The sequence below is a fragment of the Melozone crissalis genome, unplaced genomic scaffold, assembly GCF_028551555.1.
Source record: "Melozone crissalis strain CALT ecotype California unplaced genomic scaffold, PUWL_Pcris_2 ptg000007l_1, whole genome shotgun sequence".
Classification (NCBI taxonomy): Eukaryota; Metazoa; Chordata; class Aves; order Passeriformes; family Passerellidae; genus Melozone; species Melozone crissalis.
The window spans coordinates 14,500,195-14,522,834 of NW_026535785.1; the positions used below are offsets into that span (position 1 = coordinate 14,500,195).

The window sequence follows — 22,640 nt, forward strand, 5'->3', positions numbered from 1 at the left end:
TCCTGAGCCCTGTAAGGCCACAGGGATGGGGTTGGGACACAACTGTTGGTTTGAGGGAAGCACCATGACACAGGTTTAAAGTGCCTGTGTGAATGTGAACTCTGACAAACCAGTGCCAGCCACAAAAAAGGATTTCTGTGCATTGAAGCTGTGTCACTGCATTTGGAGAAAAAGGGAAAAAGCCATGGTTGCCACAGGGCCTAATACATCTTTTCCAGCAGGGCAACACAGCAAAGAGATTTCATTGCTTTTGGTGGGAGTCATGTGGGAAACAGACCAGTCCAGAAAAAAGAAACCTGACAAGACAGTCTCATACTGTGATGTTCTGAAATCACCATTATGTGAAAAAAACTAAGTAGCTTGAAAATCTTCTTGTCTTTGGAAGGAGGATGCATCTTGTTCAGAGGAGCATGGGTGCTCTCCCAGCTGCCACAAAACCCATATTTGTATATTTGCTTTGATATCCACAATTTCACTTTCTTTGGCATCAGCACAAGCCTGATGTGTACATGTCAAGGAAAAAGAGAGATCCCAGAGGACAAACTGAGCTCCCAGTCCCAAGAAATGGAAATAAATGCCCACATTTTGTGCAGCCATGACATTAGAGGTATTCCCTGGGTTCTTCTAAGATTCCTTAGAGCTAAAGGATCAAATTCAAGGGGATTCTCTTACAACATACACAGTGAGACTGTAATATTTTTCCTCTACATTTTACATGAAAAAGAAAAATCTATGTTTACCTGTGGCTTTGGCAAAAAGGTTTCTATTGGAATACACAAGGTATAATTACAAGAAAGTTTTTTACATCACTATTACTATTCTAGAGAGGTACAAAGCTGCAGGTGCTTGCTGAAAAATAATAAACCTTTATTAAAATTTCCAGGTTTTGCAAAAGCATTTTGACTACATTCCAAATCTATTTAAATGTAATTAAATATTTACATTTATTCTCTAATAAGTATTGTAAGTAAATCAATACCCCAATTATCTTAAATTTTTGTGTGGTATTACAAAAATGTAGCAATTGTATAAATGCACAATTCTAATGAAAAAATAATGATCTTGAACTTTAAAAGAGCCCTTCATTTAGAGAGATGAAAGTGCTGTACATTCTTTCCTTCATTATGTCTTATGGCCCCTGTGTGACGTAGGTGCTATTATCATCATTTTACAGATGGGGAAACTGAAAGGCTAATTAACTTGTCCAATTTACAACACTTTTAGCTGTAAACTTAGGGCATCCTACTGTACTTAAAGGCAAAGCAGAACTCAGCTCACCTGTGATGAACATTTTCTAAAAATTCTTAAACTCCGTAAGCATTTAACTTACGGGAGAGAATATCTCACACAAGATTTCAGAGTTGGCTTCGCATTGACAGTGGCTTTGAGCACCACAGAAATGTGCTGCCTAGAAGCAAACATCAGGGCAGCAGATTATTGTGCAGTATGTCACCAAGCTTCCCAGCTAGTTATGGAGATGATGTGCATTTTTATTTGGTATTATTTGCCATTCGGCCACACATTTGTGCTTTAATTCTGTAGGACTTACCACACTGCATTTCTACAAACAAACACAAATAAACAGTGTTTGCTGACAAACTCATTCCCTCAGTTTACTTATGTGTTCCATGAATTTCTTGACTCGGTCAGGATCAACAGCATTTGCCCAATATCCTCCTTTCTTGAAATACGAACCAATTATTAAAGCATCTGCATCCAAGTAATTCCCCACATTCTCCAGAGTCACTCCAGACCCAACCAGCACAGGAATCTTCACAGCTTGCTTCACCTCTGAGAAGAAAACCAAAATCAGGGTTAATTCCTGTCTTTGAAACTCTCTCCATAAAGACTCTAATTTCCCTATTTTTTCAATAGAAAAACAAATGTATCGAGAAATTTGTGACTCTGGTATTTATTATTTCTACTGTAGAATGAAACAGGTTCTTTAGAAAAAACACCTCTTGCTCTAAAGAGAAAAAAAAAATCTTACTTTTTACATTCTGTTGTCTGGAATACTTCCTATATTTGCTTGTATGAAAGAGAGCAGGGATCATACAGGCACTACCGACAGCTCAGCTAGTTTTGGCAGAAAGCAAAAGCCAGAAAGAGAAGTGGTCTTTTATCAGTATGAGGAATGACAGTGGAATAAAAAAGCCTCTTATTTTTCCTATATACAGTGTTACTTAATCTTGTGATCTTTTACCTGGTTTCAAGAGGAGAAGCAGACAAAAACAAGGCTCAAAATGCAGTACTAGCTTTGGGAGGAGGAAAAAAAAGCCCAGTTCAAGAATTACTTAAGCAGCCTTCTCATCATTTTATGTCAAACTGACCATCCAAAGAGTGACTCATAGGACTGGAAGCTTCATCCCTTAGAGGAATGTTGTGAGCCATTATTTCTGACTTTAAAAACATATAAATTGGCTTAATTAGTGATAAGCTGATGGCAAGGTAGTTATAGCTTGAGGTAACTTGGGAAAGCACATATGCAACAAATAAAAGTCTGCTTCAAAACACTGTTTAAATGAAGTTTCATCAGAAGCCTAACTTATTAATTATGCTTCAGGGAAGACTAATTATTTATCACCTTCCTACTTCACTGAAGAAAGGGGATCAATTAAAATGTTCTTGAATCTCTTTTTAGGTCACATGCTCTACCATTTTTTCCATCTAGGAACAATAACTCCCTCTTAAAAAGATTTTAACACAGAAATAAAACCATTCAACACAGCCCTTCCTGAAAATATATAACAAATCAAATGGCTCATGCATATATGATTAAAACATATTTCTATGCATATTTGATATTCTTAGTCATTCTGCTTACAACAACAAAATAATTAATTTCTAGTTACTTATAGCATTATTACAAATATCCTGTTCTAAAAAAAGAGAATATTTACTTTAAATTTTATTTTTATTTATATAATATCTATATGCTCTTAGGATTATCCTATCTGCTTTACATCACTACCAGCACACAATTAAGGTGCATCTGACCACAGATTTGTGACAGTACCTGACTGAATCCCCAGAGGAACCAGGCTCCAAGTCAATATTTGTTCTTAAAAGTGTGTAAAGCACATTAGCAGGGAGTTGCTTCATAATTATTTCACATCAGCAGGAAAAACAAAGAGCCAAATAATTAAACAGAGCAAGTTCATATGGGTCTGAGACAACAGCTCAGCCCTGCTGGGCAAAGGGAAAAACCCAGTGAAGCCTGAGACTGATGAGAAACTCCAAAACAAGCCACAGCCCTCCAAAGTGGGAAGGTATCAAATGCTGCTGTGCTCTACACGTGGCACAGACTACACTCACATCTCCTGGGCTGCAGATCCATCCACAATGACAATGTGAAGAATGGCAAAGGCAGTGCTCAGTGTGCACTGAGATGTGTTACCTCATTAAGTGTGCTACAGATGCTACTTTTAAGTCCTTTCCAAGCACATCAGGGCCTAAAGTTGATTAGTAGAAGGTGATTTGTCTATTGGCTGTGCTAATACAAATTCTAACCTGTAAAAGAAAATAAAGCAACAGCAGTGAGATGTGCTTTTGGGTGGCAATGTTCAGTCACTGTCAAAATATCTCTAAACACTGAGCTCTCCTTCAAATCTCTCTGCTTTCCTGGCATTCTTTTTTCCTTTTTTTTTTTGACACAGTGAGAAAAATGAGACAGTTTTGTGATGTTACAGTAACAAGCTGCTGAAGTTTACACAGATTTCTCTGTTCCATGGACTGTAACTAGAGGGCACTGTGTTCTTTCTTGTGGCAGCACAGCTGCACACGGGTCTTTAATAAAATCCTGCTTGGTTGCAAGCACAATGAAAGCATTTGAACTATGGTATGCACAAGTTTCATGAAATAAAGGCCAAGTGCTCCTAGCTTGAAAACAATGGCAAAGAGTGGTGTAAAAATAAGCACCACTGTGCCAATAACTTGCTTGACTACTCTTCTCTGACAGCTCTCTCATTGCAGTGATCGCTGTACCATACAGAACACTATGTTTATGGTAATGCTCCCCTCTTAACACATTTTAGGTTTTTAATTCAAAGGACTTTTTCTCTGTCATTAAATTTAGGGCTTAAACAGGTGATGTGAGTGATCAGTACTTTTTCTGTCTCTCAGGGTACCACACAGGCAGCAGTCTCTATTTTGGCCATCAAAAGATGAGAGGGGTGAGCCAGTCTTGAGGCCCCTTTTATGAACAGTAATTAAGGAGGTGACAGTCACAGCCAGCTGTTGGATTTCATTATGTACCTGTTTTCCACAGGTCACCCAGTTGAGACACTTTGTTTTGCTCAAAGAGATAACTGAGCAGTCATTATGCAAAGCTTTGGTCACTCAAAATACAAACTGAATGCAAAGCAGGTAGTTCAGCAGTTATAGCCCGAGAAAAAACCTGATGGGTTCACACATCACACATCCAACCAAAGAATATTCCACAAGGCAGCAAACTGGAACTTCTATGACTTCTTAGATGAAAAGATGGTTTATTAATGAATTTAAAATGCTCAGCATAGTTCTTGCTCCTTAACAACACAAATCCTGATTTTTCAGCCCTCATACTCCCTTGACCTCTGGTGCCCTGAGTGCCCAGGCTGCCCTGGAGCAGAGCCTGCCAGCCTCAGAAGGCAGCAACACAAACTACAAACAAAACCTGACTGAACACACACCTCTGCCTTGACAGGGAAACACTTCCCACAGCCCATCACAAATCAATCAATTCCACACAAAGACAAAACCACTTCTATATTACTGCACAACAAAGCTGAAAAAGAGACATGACAAAAATCTCATCTGTCTCTCAGCTTTGCTTTCAAGAGCTGCTTTGCAGTGTGATGAAAGGTGCCCAATTGTATCACTGTAATACAGCACTGCCAGGGCTGCATAAATTCCTCAAATGCAAAATCTCACTCACATCAACACCAACTTTGTAGACTGTAGATCTGATCCCTTTTAAGAATTTCCTGACATAGATATGCCTAATTTGTCATTTTTTTTATACTGTGGAATTTTTAAGTTCTTCTCTTACCTGTTTTAAGACATCTTTCTCATGAGAGGGCCTGCTAACATCCAAAATGCTGTGATCTAAGTACAATAAACCCATGATCTGCACACTCCTGCTTTCATAACACAAATCCAAACACAGAATTAATGTGTACTTCATTACAGCTGCCAACTCTGATTCATTTTGTTCTTTGGACCCAGAAAGAGAAAGAGACAGGGACTGACAAGTTTGTTCACATGAAAGAAAAGCAGAAGCTATGGTTCTGTCTGGTTGGAGTCCTGTGACAAAAAAGCCTCTGGGCCTACAGGTCAGGTTTTACTCTCTGATGCTGTAAATCAATGGAGGCTGCATGTGCATACATGAAAGCAGAATTTAACCTAGGATTTTGCCCAAAGACATATCAAATATTTTTTTTAAAGTTATTTGATCTGCATTAATAATAGTGGAGACATTAAGTACAAACAGGGATGGATCTCTAGATTAACAAAATTTTGCAGTCTCTAAAGCAGGCATAGATAGCTTCCAGTATCACCTGTTCCACTTGTATAATTTCTGATTTGCTGTACCAAAAGACCCAGCTAATTCAAAAGGCTGTGTTCACACCAAGCCATCATTTTCTTTTTAGCATTGGTGGCTGAGGCATAGCAATTTGTAATGTTTTTTTAGCAAAAAGTTTATTATGTATGAAATAAGAACCATTTTGACAAGTTCAACATTCATTTTAAATGCTCTTAAGCATGTGTGATATACATAAAGCCCTGAAAACTGAATGATTTTATGTTGTTTCAAAAGATACAAAAATACAACACAAAAGATACAAATACAACCTGCTGAGGTCCAGGTTATCTCTGACAGGTAAAATATGTTTTTCATGCTGATCTCCTAACTTGAGTACAATACAGTGCACTGGAACTACAAAACATGTCAAGTTACAGCATTTTAGGTAAAGTAAAACCTAAAAAAATACACATTCTATTTTATGTAGTGAGACATTCAAATTCAAGCCATTGATCTAAATTAAAACTAGTGATGAAAACTAAATGTCCCCATGACAGAACTTGAATTCTAGCATGGGAGCAATACTGTTTCATGAACACAGCCCAAACTGATGCTAATATAAAAATATCAAGAATCATAGCACTTCTGCAAAGGTCAGAACTCATAGGTCAAATGAGTCTCCCTTGACACAAGTCCACACTATTTAAAAATTATTTTGATGTTAATATCTTCCTGTCTACCAAAGAATTTGTATTCTTTCTGAAAATCTTCCAAGTACTACTTTCCCTGGTATTAATGTTTGGAATGCTGCCTTATCAAAATGCCCCTTTTCTTGTAGGAATTAAATTTTCATTGTGAAAGATAAAAACACTGAGCTCTTCAATGGAAAGATTTATGGTTAGCTAGTTAGTTTAATATGGCTAGTTCTAGTATAGCTAATTTTCTAGGGTTATAAAGGGGCTTTTTCTTATATTAGGGCTTTTTACAAATGAAATAGTATTTTCTTTCAGCCTCAGCATCACTCAGCATTATAAAAGCTTGGAATAATTATCATTTTTGCCCTGCCAAACTATTGTATAGAAACATGCCACAGCCCATCTAAGTACCACCTCAAATATGACCATTCTGATCAAATCAAACCCCACAGTGTGGTATCACATAACCTCTGAACAGAGAGAGACATAGCTCTCTCAGGATTTTCCTGGGAACTTGTGAGAAGCTGTGAGAAAGCTCAGAGAAAGAATTAAAACAATTATTATCTCAATCTCTGCACCTGGCAGGCAATCTCTGTTTGTCAGAGATGTCTACAAGGAGTTGTCCCTTCTTGACCAATAGGTGACAGAAGATTCCTAAAGGCCAATCTTAGGTCCACCATTGTTTCTGTAAGAACTGTAGATTTTAAATAATAAAATGCCTTTTCAAGCCTTCAGATGATGGAGTCTCTGGATCACCTTTGTCTGTCCTGATATCCCTTTGGTGATACCACAGTGAGGGTTCCTTGTCTCCAGCATCTCCCCTCCCTGCTGCGCAGGCTCACCTGGCACCTGGCCCTGGCTCACCTGGTTCCTGTCCCCTCTGTGCTGCCCTGGCTCACCTGGCTCCTGCCCCCTCCCTGGTGCCCAGGCTCACCTTGCAGCTGCTGGGGGTCCGTGGGGTGCCCGGTGGCAGTGCCAGTGAGCACCACGCCGTCGGCCAGGAACAGCTGGGCCGCGCTCGCCGTCTGCGCCACGCTGACATCGGCCGTCAGGGCGTGAGCACTGCAGGGACACAGCCTGTCACACACCAGGGACCCACGCCCTGTGTCTCCACCCCCTGCTGCCAGAACCCCCAGGGGCTGCTTTTTAGCAGTGTGCACCTTCACACTGGCAGGTACACTGCCACCTGAGCATGAGTGAAAAACCAACTTTTTCCTCATTGATCTGTCATTGCTCCGGGTCTCCTGGTTGTAGAGAGTGAATGCTAAGTGTGAACCACCAAGTGTCAATTGAGACAGCTGCTTACATGTCAAGCACCTGTATTTCAGAAGTGTTGAGCACATAGAGCTCTCTGACTTCAAGTGGGAGTTGTGGATGTGCCCTCATTCATAAATCAGATCCTGTTGCCTAGGGCAGGATCAACAACCTCCACAAGTCCAATAACAGAAAGTATAGTTAATACCTAGGATATAACCACAGGAATCATCTTACACAGCAATTACAAACATCAATTACACCTGCATCCCAGCTGTTCAGCAGCAGGCTTTGATGTATGGGTGACACACTTGGTCTGAAATCTATTGCAATAGTAACTATTAATTTATGTGGTCCCAAACTTGGAAGGAACTCCAGCCATTGCTGGTTGAACATCCAACACTGTTGGATTTTCTGTATTTAAATAGAAAACAGCAGCTATGGCAAACATCTTGCACTGCTGAGTGCTGTGGCACAAGAACAGTTTCTCCTCATTTAAAGAACAGGAGCATAGCAGCTCTCAGTGGCAGCTGCACTTTTCTACATTAAAAAGCTCAACCAAGAAGTCTTTCAGCATTTCCTTTTATGTTTCTGCCTGAAACTAAAACTTCTTTGCCTTTCTTAAATGCAAACTCTTTGAAAAATGGGAAGTATAATCCAAATATCAATTCATCAATTGTCAAGGCTAAAAATAAAAATGACATGATGCAATTTCATTTACAGAAAGTCTAATGCAGTTTATTTGCATTTGTATATATATGTTAAAAATAACCAGAAAGAAACTGCTCTGAAAGGACCTGAAAATCTTCATCTGACCACCACACTGCATTGTTTCCTTTCTCTTTTGAAATTTATTACCTGCTTATTACATATTTAAGATCTTCCAAACTTGATTATTCTCATGATTGCTCACATACTACACACAAACATTTTAATTAGGTTATTTAGCATGTATAATACATAGCACTTGAGCAGTTCTTCTGTGGGGGGAAAAAAACAACAAATGCAAAGAGTGACATCTAAATAGCTGAAAGTACCATGTGACAGGTAAGAAAGTATAAGCAGAAAAGAAACTGGATTTATCTGTCATAAGTAAGTTCCTTCTGTTTGATAATCATAGAACATAACCCTTACATAGACAGCACTGATTTAAGTAGCAGGAATCAGTATTATTGGCAGGAAAGAGAAGAAAGAGAAGAGCTTCTTAAAATGCCAAACTATGATCACTTGGATGCTTTTATATGGCAACTGCCTTCATAACTAAAAAATAACCTTGGATACCTAACTTTCAGAAACAAAACTTCTCTAAACATAATAGACATTTACCCATGCATATAAAGTCTCAATACCAGATGCAAGGCTTTCATAGCTGGCATACTGAAAACCTGAAGGTTAAACAACTGCAAACATCACAGATAAAGAAACTTACAGCTACAAATTTATTTTTAAATGTATCCCCTTACAGCACTGCAAGTCTGTGCTTAAATAATAAACTTCGCCCTATATGATTAATTTTCCTGGAAGAAAACTGACATTAAAAAAAACCCCAGAAAATGGAGAAAAATATAATATCGTTATTGCATTCATATTTATATAAAATTTTGCTTGTATTTACCTATGCTTCTTTTTAATATCAGCAAAAATCTGAATGTTGTCTGCTCCAATGTGTTTTCTGTATCGTAGCAGGTCACCTGCACAAGCATTTATAATCCCTTCATCAGCCACATGAGAAAACACAAACCCTTCAGCCCGGATAAAATCAAGACCTGAAAACAGTCAAAAAGCAACATTTTAGCCTGAAACTGAGAACATTAAAAGAAAAACACTAAAAACAAATGAAAATTCACCTTACTGCCCCCTTCCTATTTGATCCCAACACAAATTGTTTCATGGATGAACCCACTCTAGGACTAACCCACCTCACTTTTTCATTCTTTATTTTTCTTTTATTTTTGCCCTTTTTCTCTCTGACTTCTTCCCATCTCACTGCTTTCAGCTCCCATCTCTCCCACTGACCCCAGCAGTTTTCCCCCAGCCCCTGGTCCCCTTCTGTCCCCTCAGTCTGTCCCTGTGGCTCAGAACAGGCAGCAGCACACCCTGCCCTGCCTGCTGCCATGATGTGCCATGCAAAGGAGTAGCTGGGTCAGAACACAGCTCTATTATTCTAATGACGTCTTCTCTCCAAAAAAGGGTCACTAACTTGCATCTCTTCCCCCTTTCCAGGCTACAGACACAGAGGAATAGCATTGTCATCTTTCTTTAGGAAATTAGGCAAGAAAAGACAGCCTGAAGCATGTTATATGCAACCCACGTGACTCCATTTGAACATAGCTTGTGTTTCCTACACAGCACCACATCAACAAATTGCTTCTAGAGCTGTGCCAAAGGCTTAGGAAGTGTCAAACATTTGCCATTCTACTCCAACCATCAGTTCTGCCATGCCTTAGTAAGATTTGTTTCACCATATTCATTAAGTTTTGTCACTAGGAAGGTTTTGTGGGATGGATACCGAAGAGGAAGAGTATGAATTGTAAACCATTTCATGTGGGCCAGTCATTGACATTCGGGGCCCCCCTCTTGCAATATCTCTGGTGTAAGACTGAAGCCCTGGACCACAGAGCAATAAGCCCACAGCAGTGAGGCACAAGATTTAATTCTGACTCCCTTATTGCAATCCCCACTTCTCCCCTGGCTTTCATAGCCTTGAACTGTCACTTAAAACCTGCCTGTTTCACACATTTTTGTAAAAGCTCTGCACTCATCTTGTGCAGTTTTGCTGCTCTTCCAGTTTGCTTTGGAGGTGTCTTCCAAGCCCTTCTGAAGCTCTGTTACTGCTCCAGCTTTGGAGTCAGATGCACATTTAATTAGAGCTGACATCACTCAGAGGAAAGCAATGCATGTGGAAACAGTCATCAAGAATGCAATCCTACCCACAGCTGATTAGGCAACAGAGGCATTACCTTAGCACATTCCAACTATAAACATAGCTGATCTTGAAAATTTATTTACCAAATGACAAGGTGTCTGTTTATTTTGAAATTCCAGTTTCATTCCAAAAGCCCTGAAGTTGCAGAAACAGAAGCTCACGCCTGCTAGAGAAGAGCCTGCATTGCTTAGCAACACAGACTCCAGCTCACAAGAAACATCACAGATGGATGCCAAATCAAATGCAAGCTGTCCTTGCCTTGAGATGAGTGCAAAGCACGGAGTATTCCCAGGATCCAAGACAAGAGTGTGCCCCAAGTACCACTGCAGGTGCTTGTAGACACTGGGTGATGAACACAGTGCAAACAGCTAAACTGAGATTTCTACATCTATGAACAAAAGTTACAGCTTCATTACATCACCCACGCTTACAGTACTATTCAGAGTTATAGAACAATAATTATTTCTCTAATCATAAAACTGTGGATGAGTCTAGAGACATGACACTTTCACAGCAAGCAAGGTTTAACCTGGGACAGGAGCTATTCATTGAGTAATTTCATTTATTGAAGCCACCTTGTTTGTTGATGTTTGGTTTGTGTTTCCTTAGTGCAGTAATATCAGACTTTCTGCTAAATATTGGATTGTACTTAGTTTAACAAGGCTGCACTCTCAATCTGGGTTTTCGGAGGCCATGAAAATACAATTTTTAACCAAGTGTAATAGGTGCAGGCACCATATCATTACCCTTCTGTTTTATGAAGCCATAATCAGATTCTGCTAATGAATTCATTTTTATGCTCATAAAATTGTGAGAATGATACTAGTGCTTACTTTCTCATTTGAAAGTTGAAAACTAATAGCCATTGAATAGTTAACAGGCAGTCCCATTTCTGACTTATATGGGAACAATACATTTTGTAGTTTCACTGGAAAACAAGGATAGGCAATATCCAATGAAAACTAATAAACAGAACTCTTAGAGGAGCACTGACTTTATCTGCTATTGGCACTGGAGGCACAGTGTGTCTGTGCTGCAAAAATACTTGTCAGGACACTGCCTTGCAGCAGCTCCTGCTGTGCTCAGGATGGGCTGCAGGCACAGGAGCTCTCCCAGCAGGATCCACAGCACTCCCTACCTCTCAGAGCACCTCTGGGTGCTCCTGCTGCAGTTCTCAGCCGAGCTGCCTCCCCTCACCACTGCATTGATATGGTGGCACTTAAAAAGGGCAGCAAAAACCTCAGCACACAGCTCTGCCTGATTCTGTCTCACCCTAAACAGTGTCATGGGTGACAGCAAGTGAATTCCCACTCTGCTGGTGCAGGAGGGAGAGGAATGGGCTCAGACAGCAAAACTGTTTGCAAAAGACAAGGAGAGATCTGGGATATCTCCTCATTTATCAGCTATCAACTGTGTCATCATCATTGATGAAGGCTGATCCAGAACTGGAATTTCAATAATTGATTCTTAAAGGGAAAAGGGCAGCTTCAGGTACAGAGGGCACTTGGACCAGATGACTGTTTAAAGTCCCTTCCAACTGAACCACTGTTTTCTAAATTTATGAGATAAGGTAAACTTAAAAATTGAGCCTTTTTTCATGGTGAGTGCCCCAGGCTCACCCAGGCACAGGACCCTCCAGTCCTTGCTCAAGCTAGCTGAGCTCCTCCTCACACTGCAGACCTGTGGATTTCCCTCCACCCTTTACCAAATAAAATCATTACCTTCTCCTAGAGACCACTTATGAATTCCCTGTGTGGTTCTCTTAAGAACAGTTATTCCTACCAAAGACAGGGATCTCCACAGGGAAAATGAAATTACTGTATAGTAGGCAGAAGATGCTACATATGGTTTTTAGCTAGAACACCTTCAACAAATTATTTTTGTAGTGAGAGCATACAGGATTTGCCTTGTTAATAATTACCTATCAAAATTATATTGACATTAAAGCCACCACTAAGATGCTACAGAAAAGCTGTTTAAAGATTTGCTACCTACAAAGTAGCACCCATTTTACTATGGTTTTGCTTAAAGTGATTTTCTTTTTTCCTTCCCTGTTCAGTGAACTTGAGACAATAATTTTGAGAGAAGTGCAATGAAATGCATTAAACACAGACCCTTCCTGGTTGGTGTTCCACAGTTACAGAGGAAATAGTGCAGAACAGGAGTGGAGCTGAGCAAAACCCAAGCCCTCCAGGAATTCTCCCCTTCATTAATAATTGCAAAGAAGAGAAATACATTGTTCCCAGACCATATCCCTTATTTAGTGATGATTTTTTGCTCCTCAGAGGATTGCTTTTAAAAATAGGGCATGTGCTATTTTTTTTAAATACCAATGTACCTCAAAGGGCCCACATGCAGTAATCTCTAAAAACTAAAACTGGTTTCTGTTACCATTTTTATTTGAGATTTTCATATAGGTTCCAATGCAGCAATAAAAATTAGGTTTTCCCAATTTGTCAAGTGGCTAGATACTTTGAAAATGGCAACATCTGATTTTAAAGCTCACAAAACAAATGCCAGTTCAAAAGACATCTATTAACAAGAATTTAAAGGTTTTGGAACATATTAGGCATAATTTAAACTGCCACTGCAGATAGGTTAGCCTGCATGGTTGTACCTGAAGTATGGCTTTCACTGAACACCAGCATCTTCTAGCTGGTTCTGTGAAATTTGTACATGCAGAAACGTGCAGCCTTACCATAATGACAGTCAATTTGGGCAAAAACATGCATTAACCCTCATTTTGTGAATTTAGGAAGCACAGGCTTTCCATATTAAGCCAGCCTACACCTTTACATCAGGGAGGTTACATATGAAAAACTAAAATTGCTTCAGCAAACAGTAAGAGTAGGAAGTTTAGCCAAGTCTAGGATTCATGTAATAAAGATTGATTAATTTATATTTAATTCCCCCAAAGGTAATTTAGTTTTAAGTACTTTGGCTATCTATACACTCAATTTTTGTCATTATATAAAAAGTTTCATTCTACTCATTCATTAAAGACAACGAAAACTTACGTTTTCATGGACAACAGTAGCAGCAACAACATATAAAGAGATGCTGAAACAGGATGCTTAACCCTCATGGGTTAAATTTATATATATATATAAAATACATATAACATATTATATATATTATATATAATATAACTGAAATATATACATAAAACATATGAATATATATAACATATAACTGAAATAAATAAGAGTTACACCAAAGGGGGTTTTTAGACACCAGCAGATTTAAACTAATGATTACATTTAGACAGGTTTCACCCAGAAAGCTGTGGTAGCAGCCTTTAGCAGGCTCCAACTGAAGCAGTGCACAAGCACCACCCACTCTAACCAAGCAGGCATCTTTCTCAGAACCCAACTGCTGCTGTTTCAGGGCACACTCAGCTTTCCACGGTATCCATGCCAGCTTGTGGAGAGTGAATGCCACAGCAACAGCAGCAATCCCTGAGGAGCCCTTTGCATTACCTGCAGCCAGAGCAACGGCTATTGCCTGCTGGTTGGCAGCACAGAGCACCTGGACACCCAGAGGGACGTGGGGACAGCTCTGTCTCACAGCAGCACCGAGCACGGCCATGGCTGCGGTGACCTCCGGGCCCGGGCTCACCGTGTACGGCACGTCGTGCATGTTCTCCAGGATCAACCCATCCTGGGCAAAGAATGACAAAAAACATCACTGCACTGTACAAATGTGGCCAGTTCACCATTATTTACTGTGCACCGAGACACACAAGTGTAGAGGTTTTCCTTCAGAGGGAGGATTAGCTACAGCAAGTTGTGCTGATGCATTTGATGCGCACAACCACTTATAAAAGTGCTTTCATCAACAGCAGGGTATTTGCAGTGAAATCATGGAGAGAAATAAATGTGATTTTAATTATACATTCGTCAATTTGGGTTCCTTTGATCCATCCTAAAATGTGAACTATAGGCAAATGAGTTAAATCTTATACCTCATTAAAAATAGTGTAAAGTCAAACTTCAATTATCCAAGGGGAATACAGGATATTGAGTATGTTTGGATAACAGAGGACTCTGAGATAATCAGGGCAATTTTCAATTCAATTAATGTCTGAAAATAAGTGTTACTTTGGATAAATAAAGGAATTTTTTGTTTGACTGTCACTCTGCCAAATGCCATAATATGAACTAGTGATATTTCTCCCATTCTGTAATCAGAACTACTGGAAAGAAGATATTGCTACTTATTGTCTATTATACCTCTCCATCCACATGGACACACACTTAGCAAACAATGGAGTGATGATAAAACACTCTGCTGATACAATTTGTACATTACTTGATGCCATACACATTTCTAATCTTTGCATAGGCTACACAAAAAAGTTTGCAACAACTGCAGATAATGTATAATTTTGTTAAGGATTAATAACAAGAGTAAAAGTAGAGCCTTGAAACATATTCCATGCCTGGTATTTTGCATTAACAGTAAGATGAAAAGAAAACCAGATATTTCTCACCAGCTTAATTCTAAAAATGCAAAAAGTTTAATAGACAAACTAATTGTATATATAGCAAATAAATTCTGCTCTCTCTGGAGTTCTATCACTCATCTTAATCCTTTAAAATGAGAGCTTTACCTTTCACAGATATGGTAGCTGAACAAGAATAGGAGGAACATTTTTTGGGAAAAAATACAATTAGAGATTAAACATAGCAGCTTGGTTCTTAATAACACAGAGAATCGGGAAGGGGAGACAAAAAAAAGTTTCCTTTTAAAAAATACTTTATATGTGACACTTCTCTCATCTTTGTTGTAGTGTGGAAGCCCTTCTGGCAGTGAAAGACAAGACAGGATAAAAAATAGTGTCAGTATTTAATGGCTGAATTACAGGCTAAGGCACAGGCATCATAAATGAACACCCAACACAAAGGGTGGGGAAAAGTGAGAAGAAAATAATCCAGTGGAGCAACATGGTCAGTCCAGGCACAGAACCTGCAAACATTCAATGCACCAGGGCACAGCTGCCTTCTCCAAATCACTCACAGCTCAGTATTTAAATACACAAAGAACATGCTACCTAAAAAGCAATGGGATGTGACCTGTTAATGGAAAAGGTGACCTGATATGATGTCACTCCACATCAGACCTTTGCACTGTGATGCCATTCACCAACATATTTAATTACATAATTCCAGCCCAGGAAATCCTGAATTAGGCAAAGGAGCAGCAGGTATAGCAACCAATCAAAACATCTGCACTTGATTTTGTTTGTGTGTCCAGTTCAATACAGAACATCCACACTTCTGTACCTATGATGGGAGGTAGCCATATGACCAAGATGACAACCTGTGGTAAGAAAACCACAAAAAACCCCACAATTTTTAGTCATTTTTTCTGGTATTAGGTTAGGACTGCTCCAACAAACCTGAAATGACTAATGGTCTTGGTATCTGAGGCACAGCTACTGAATCCCTTTGGTACCAACACAACAGAAAGAGAAACCCTGTAGCCTCTTTTCCTCACTACATATTAAGTCAGTCTCAGCAAGAATGCAAACTTGGTCAGCAGTTGCATGTGGCAAAAGGACTAATGTAGAACTAAAATACCTTAAAGCAAATTCAAAAAACACAACAAGCCATCAAAACCAGGTAATTCCTTGAGGCCAAAAAGCCTGGAAGCCCTTGGCTCAGAAATGCTCTACTTGGCAGATTTCAGCAAAATCTGGGTATTAGGGAAACTCCAAGCTTATCATAAAGGCCAGGAAGCAGGATCTGCAAATCAGCATCCCCAGGCTTCCAGGCAGTCAAGAACCAATCTCAACAGGGAGAAAGGCAACTGGGAATGGGGCTTCAAAATGCTCAGCTCCTGAAGAAGCCACACCAGTAGCCAAAAAAGCAAGAGAATGGGCTGGCAGAATTCCACAGTGAAACTGAGCTTTTCACAACTTGCTACTACTTTGACCGCTATGGATTTGCATAAAGCAAATTATTCCATTAGCTGCATTAATGAATTAATTCATTTAATAAGTTATAAAAACCCCTAGCCATAGTACTACACATAAAAAGTGTCTCATTAAATTCTAACTCAAAATGCAGGCATATGGGAGGATTGCAACAGTTCTCTCTCCTGCTTTAAATTTACTATATTCACTTTGCAGCAACTGCCTCTTCCTATAGCCTCAAGGTCCACAGTTACAGTGAATATTTTTGGTAGAACTTTAATAATGTGTTATTCTTTTGGTACCATCCCACTGTTCTTTTGCATATTATGCTTTGTTTAATTAAAAAGAGAACAACATATGTTCTGCAATACAGAAAGCTGAATTACAGATGCATTAAGTCAGAGCTTTCTTTCATATTTTATATAAAAATATAACACCACAGATTTGTGTTTACTGACTTGATTTGTATAGGAAACAAACTTCAGTACTATCAGACAGCTAATTAAAATGGGGGAAAGAAAACAGTTATGCTAAATTAAAGTTCTTGGAACTTAAGCTTATGGTGTAGAAGCCTACAGAAACAGCTTCTGCATTATATCCTCCAAAGGAGGAGTTACATAGACAGTATGAGATAAAACTCTTGCAAGTGCCTTCTGTGCTCCTTCTCCATTGAATGGTAAGATAATTTAAGTGTTGCTTATATGCAATAGCCTTATTATAAGTAATTTTCAAGCAATGTATTTCCTTTTTACTTTGAAAGACTTCTGAAGTGCTACACATGAAGTCCCCTTTGTATCACAGTAAGCTACTGAAAAATAGCTTTAATTAGCTCTCTAACTATATGAAAAATAATTTCCTTAGTTATATTCTGCTTACAGAAATAACCTCTTAAAACACTTCAGCCTCACACATATTACAGCAGGAAAGCCTCAAAACAGTAACAAACCACAACTGAGGTAACAATTGCACAAGTTTTAACTCAGCATATGCCTAACACAACTCTTTCCCAGGCAACTTTAACCCCAGTGCTTCTCCCCAGAGAAAGGTTTTGCCTGCAAACATGTGCACCTCAGGACAAACCTCTCCAAGCTCAGCACCTCTACTCCTTCCTCCAGAAAGGGAGCAGGGCTGGCATCATCCCTGTTATTATACAGGCTCAGGTGGGGGCTAAAACAATGGCAGCAATCACCCCACACCCCTCATGTGCCCCAATAAAGGAAATCAGGTGCCTTTGCAGAGCATTTAATTGCTGTTTGTAAGCACAGCTCTTAGCAACTTCTTTAAAAACTCACCTCCAGAGCAGATTGCTGCCTTAACAGAAGTAAGCTGCTATCTCACGTTCTCCTGCACATGCCAAAGGAGGTAGCTGTGGGCAGTCTGCCTGCTATTTTATTTTCCTGTAATACAGCTGAGATTTGAAATGTTAAACTCTGTAATCCAAGTGAAAGCTACCAACATGTTTCTATGCAGAAATACTACTTTATTCTGTCTCCACTGTTATTAAATTCTAAGTGTTGTGAATTCCAGTTATCACTGTGGTTATAACAGCAATAGGCTTACCACTCTTATTTTTTAAAAACATCAATGTAAAACATATACTAGTAACTGTTTTTAATGGCAGCTACTCCAGTAGCTACAGTTAGGAACAGTAACTAACAGTCAAGTGGGAACCTGTGCTCTGTCTTTTAGCTCCAAAACAAATGTCAGCCAGGCTGAATGGAATGAATAAAAGTTAACCTGAATAGATACATTTTGCCTCTTAAAGAAAAGCAGGTACAAATTGGAGGGATTATAATAGCTCATAGCCTGCTGCTTATAAAATCTTGTCTAGGGAATTTCATTGTTTAGCAACACACAAGTACAAAGCATATACATTTTGAGCACAGATGGTTTCCTAACTGAGCACTCACTTGTTTTCATTACTATGCTCTAATATCACAAATCTTTCATATTTATTATGTGAAGCTGTGAATGCGCCAGACAAGTCACCTTACTCTGAATATACCAGGATTTACTTGCAAGTGCAACACAGATGGAATGAGCAAGTCCATGTACTTTATTTTTAAATGCTAACACCAATTTGAACAATTTCAGACAATATGTAAACATCTAAATAACAGCAAATGGTTACATAACTTCTTAAGGGCTACTGTGGGCAGCACTTGGGAACACTGTCAGTGTTGTCATCTTATTGTAAAGGTTCTATACCTTCTTGGTGATTTCCCATGGGCAGCTCCTCACAGCACTAACTCCTTCACAGCACAACCAACAAACTCCAACTCTCTCCCCACCCTGCTAACCAACTCTTTTATAGCACTCACCCTCATTGGACACAGCTGTGGCCTGTTAAGGGCAGGCCTGCTCCTAATTGGTAATTAGCACAGCTGCAGCTCCTCAGGTGAGATTACCTTCTGCACTATTCTCTTACATTCTATCCCTCCACGTGTCAGTACAAACATCCATGGGAAAAAAAACTTTCTCTAGCTCTTCTTCCACAAGAAAAATGGACAGCCTAGCAGCTCCTTTGGAATACTGAGCAAGAAACCCAAATAGATCCCCACTGCAGAGTAGTTTGGCAATAGTGACCTCTGTGTAAAAGCTGAGAAGCTCCTGAAAGCATCTCTCATGAAAACTTACATTTCTCTTACAGTAGCACAAAAAGCTAAAGAATTGAATTGCAGAGTGTTAAGCAATCCTAATGGTGCGTATGGATGCTCTCCTGATTATCTCTGACACTTATCTCCTTAATAAAAGATTTGTTTCTTATATTGCTCTAACCCTGTTCTGTTCTATTCTCTAGCACTGTGCAGACCTTTAGAATGAAGACTGGTGTGGAAGTATATTGATGTTCCTGTGACTTCTATAGGAAAATGGGTTAATTACAACTCTAAGTCCTGAATTTGTCCACATGTGTACAGAAATTACTGCATTCACCTCAGGTGTCTCCTGACAGGTAGGTTTATTCAAGTTCAGAGACTGCAATGCACTTGCAGAAAAGGCAAACCAGTTAGAGCAGGAACTGCAGAATTCAGTACTACTGTTGAAAAGACAAAGTATAAAAGCCAAATTAAAACTTATTGTAAGTACTGATTTTAAAGCTTATCTCAAAGCTGCTCCAGCTTTGTGCATGCCAGCAGGAAGTGACTGCTTCTGTACCTTCCTTCACCTTCAGGAGTATTTGGTGTCTTCCCCCTGCTGCTGAAGGCTTTAATGTGTAATTCTTATGTAAGGAAATGGGCAAACAGGCACTGCAGTGTGGAGGAATGGCTTTATGAGTTACAGATTATCTGTGCAAGCACTTCCTCTGGCACAGGAAGGCAGAGATTAGTGTTTGCCACTCTTCTGATGTAGATCAAATCACATTATACCTCATGGTGATACTGCAACAACAAAATGTAAAGGCACAGTACAGAATAGAGTTATTGCACACCTGTTCTTTCAGGAGGAATGAAAAGGAAGAAAACTTCCTTGTTCTGATCAATTGCATTCAAACTGGACTATTCTAACTGGATGGACATCTCACACATGTTCATCTGGTTCATGGGTACTGAACCCCACTAGGCTTTTTACCCCATCATTTACCCATTTTACTACCATCATTTTACCCCAGTGTTGTTTATCCTTTCAATGATTCTACCCTCAGCATTCTCTCCTAGTTTAGCCTTACCAGGGCTCTGCCCATAACCTGCCTTGTGTGTCTTGTCTTGCATTTTGACCTTGATCTTCTATGGCATTCAATTTTGCTCTGTCTGTACAGTATTATTCTAATTTATAGATTAAAAGTGCTTCAACCTGCTTGCTAATAAAGTTTTTCTGAAAACAGCAGCTCAGAGCAGTGACTGCTTGTTCACTGAAGACATTTTCAAACCTTGGACATTAGTACTCCACCAGAAAATGTTCATAACGCTGTGGGCAGGTGAAAGAAAAAGCACATCAACACCCCAAGACAAGGTGTAATGAAATGTTTAAAACATATCTGACCTTTCAAAAGGACATACACCCTGTTAAAATGTACTGACCTATGAAGATTACTACCCCACTTCAGGTCCAACAGCAATTCTGACAGCAGTCTCCTCTTGCCTCTGGCTGAGAATGGCCTTTTGGGCCTGCTCTTCTGGACGTGCAGAGCAGGCATGTTTGCTGCCAGGGGCCTGGAGAGAGGCTTAGAGAGGGCAGAAAAGGGCTTGAGCTTCTTTTTTTTTTTTAGATCCTGAATTATCTGTGCTGTTTTGTTGCAAACACAGCTGTGGGGTGATCCTGCACCCTCCAGGTTCCTGAGGTGTGCATGCAGGGTATCAGCTGTGCACATGGCACACCTCCACGACCTCAGGAAACCAGAGGCTTGCACACAGCTAAAAATACAGTGGCTTGTCAGGCTAGATTGATGAAGCATTCTACAGACCTTGAATGCCAGCAACAGCCTGTATTTCTGGCCACTTTTTTTTTTTAACTCCTTAAATTGACTTGATTCATCCAACTCAAACAACTTGAACTGTACTATTTGAATCTAAGTTTTTTCAATTGTTTTAGGTGCAAGATACTTAGGAGTTTTTTGGTTTTTTTGTAATCTAGAAGGCCTACTTCCTCTGTTGAAATAAACAACATGGATTTAAGCATCTCTAATCCATGAGATGAGCTTCTTCAAGATGCTTTTGATGAACTACAAGATTAATTTAAAATTCTGGCTATGCAGAAGTGGTTTTGTGTAATGGCTGTCATGGGAACCAAGAAACCAAAACTTACAACTCCAGCATCCTTGTAAACTTCTGCCTCTTGACAGGCTTGATTAATGATCTGGGTCAATGGAAGAGAACTTCTTGGTGTCCCTGCAAGCAAGAATAATGCTGCTTACCCCAGGGCATGCACAAACCAAACCCATGGGCAGTAATAACAGCTTTGGCCAGGACATCCATGGGGATTGCACACTGAAACAGGGACATACAGGGCAAAATTGTTCAGAGGCTGTCCTATCTCCTTGTGACATGTCTTAGTGACATCTCTTTCCTTAGCTGAACTTGGCAGAGCTGCTGTAACCATTCAGCTCCTAAATCTAATCCACAAATTTGAGGAATGTCTGCTATAATCCCCTGTTGCACTAGGTCTGCTCTTAGCTTGCTATTCACATACTTGTAATTTATTCTGCATTAGTGATGCTCCAGACAATACAACCCAGGGGCAAGACTGACCTCTGTGTCAGCATGGAACACCTATGCTAAACAACAGCGAGTTTAAAACCAGTTAAAGCTGTCCTTAATCTGCAAGGGTGATTGTCTCTGATCTTCATGGCAGAAATAGACACATATGGATTTTGTTAAATTCAATGAATTTGCCTTAAGACCAAAGTCTCTTCTGACATTTGAGTCCCTACGGTCGGGCAGTGGGAGTCTGAGATGGGCACTGTGCTGCGCCCTGTGCCAGCTCTGTTGGCTGGCGTGATTTCCCAGCACAGGGTGAGCTGGCCCTGCTGCCTGGGGCTGCTTCTGGGGCACCCTGAGCTCCGGGCATCAGCCTGCCGAGGGCAAGGTGCCTGTCCTGAGCAGCCCTGCCCACCCCGAGCCCCTGGAAAGGACCAGGAGGCCAGGCTGGAACAGATCCCGCCTGTTGTCCGAGCTTCCCGCTGCCTCCAAGGGCATGGGAGAGCTCTGCCCAACCGTGCAACTCCCTGACCCTCGCTGCTGGAAACACGGAGCGCACCGAGCCCAAATCCTCGTTTGCCCAGCCCGGCTCCCTGTGAGGAACTTTCCCGCCTTTTTTACCTCTGAAACGGGGAGGGCCCAAACTGACGGCGCCTCACGAGGGGCCCGTGGTGGCGGTGAGGGGACAGCCCCCCAGGGCACCGCAGCCGGCTGAGGGGTGACACCGGCGACACAGACCCGGTCCTGGTCCGAGTCCGGGTCCGGGTCGGGGTCCGGGTCCCGCCGGCCGTGCCGCCCGCCCGCCCGCCGCTTACCTGGAAGCGCTCCCACGTGCACCATCCCGACGACCGCGGCCCTGAGCCGGCCGAAGAGCCTGGGCCGCTGCATGGCCTGCAGGGAGGGAAGGAGGGCTTGAGCGGAGCCGAGCCGGGCAGGCCATGGTGGCGGCCCCGCCTCCCGCCACGGACCGAGACAAGGACAGGGACCGGGCCGGGAGCCAGGGCCGAGACCGAGGATCCTCAGCCCCTCGGCTCGGCTCCGCTCGGCCCGGCTCGGCTCGGCTCCGCTCGGCCCGGTTCGGCTCGGCCCGGCTCACCCGGCGCGGTCCCACGTGCCACAGCCGCTCCCGCCGCTTCCGCGTCCGAGCCCCGCCCCTCCGGCCCCGCCCCGCCTGCCCCGCTCCGCGCGGGATCCGCAGGCCCCGCCCTCG

The 22,640-nt window shown here is 41.0% G+C and overlaps 1 protein-coding gene across 2 annotated transcripts; it reads right to left on the reverse strand.

Annotated features, from left to right (window-relative positions):
- Positions 1-960: 960 nt before the first annotated feature.
- LOC128951076 (uncharacterized protein F13E9.13, mitochondrial-like) lies at positions 961-22,326 on the reverse strand. Of its 2 annotated transcripts, XM_054296242.1 has the most exons (6): positions 22,246-22,326; positions 21,039-21,121; positions 13,858-14,038; positions 9,068-9,218; positions 7,133-7,260; positions 961-1,791 (listed from the first exon to the last, which is right to left on the reverse strand). In XM_054296242.1, the coding sequence occupies exons 1-6, from the start codon at positions 22,316-22,318 to the stop codon at positions 1,601-1,603; spliced, it is 807 nt and encodes a 268-aa protein (XP_054152217.1). In that variant the 5' UTR covers positions 22,319-22,326; the 3' UTR covers positions 961-1,600. The 2 variants fall into 2 exon arrangements, with proteins under 2 accessions (XP_054152217.1, XP_054152218.1); XM_054296243.1 differs by lacking the exons at positions 21,039-21,121; positions 22,246-22,326 and adding an exon at positions 17,588-17,621.
- Positions 22,327-22,640: the final 314 nt, after the last annotated feature.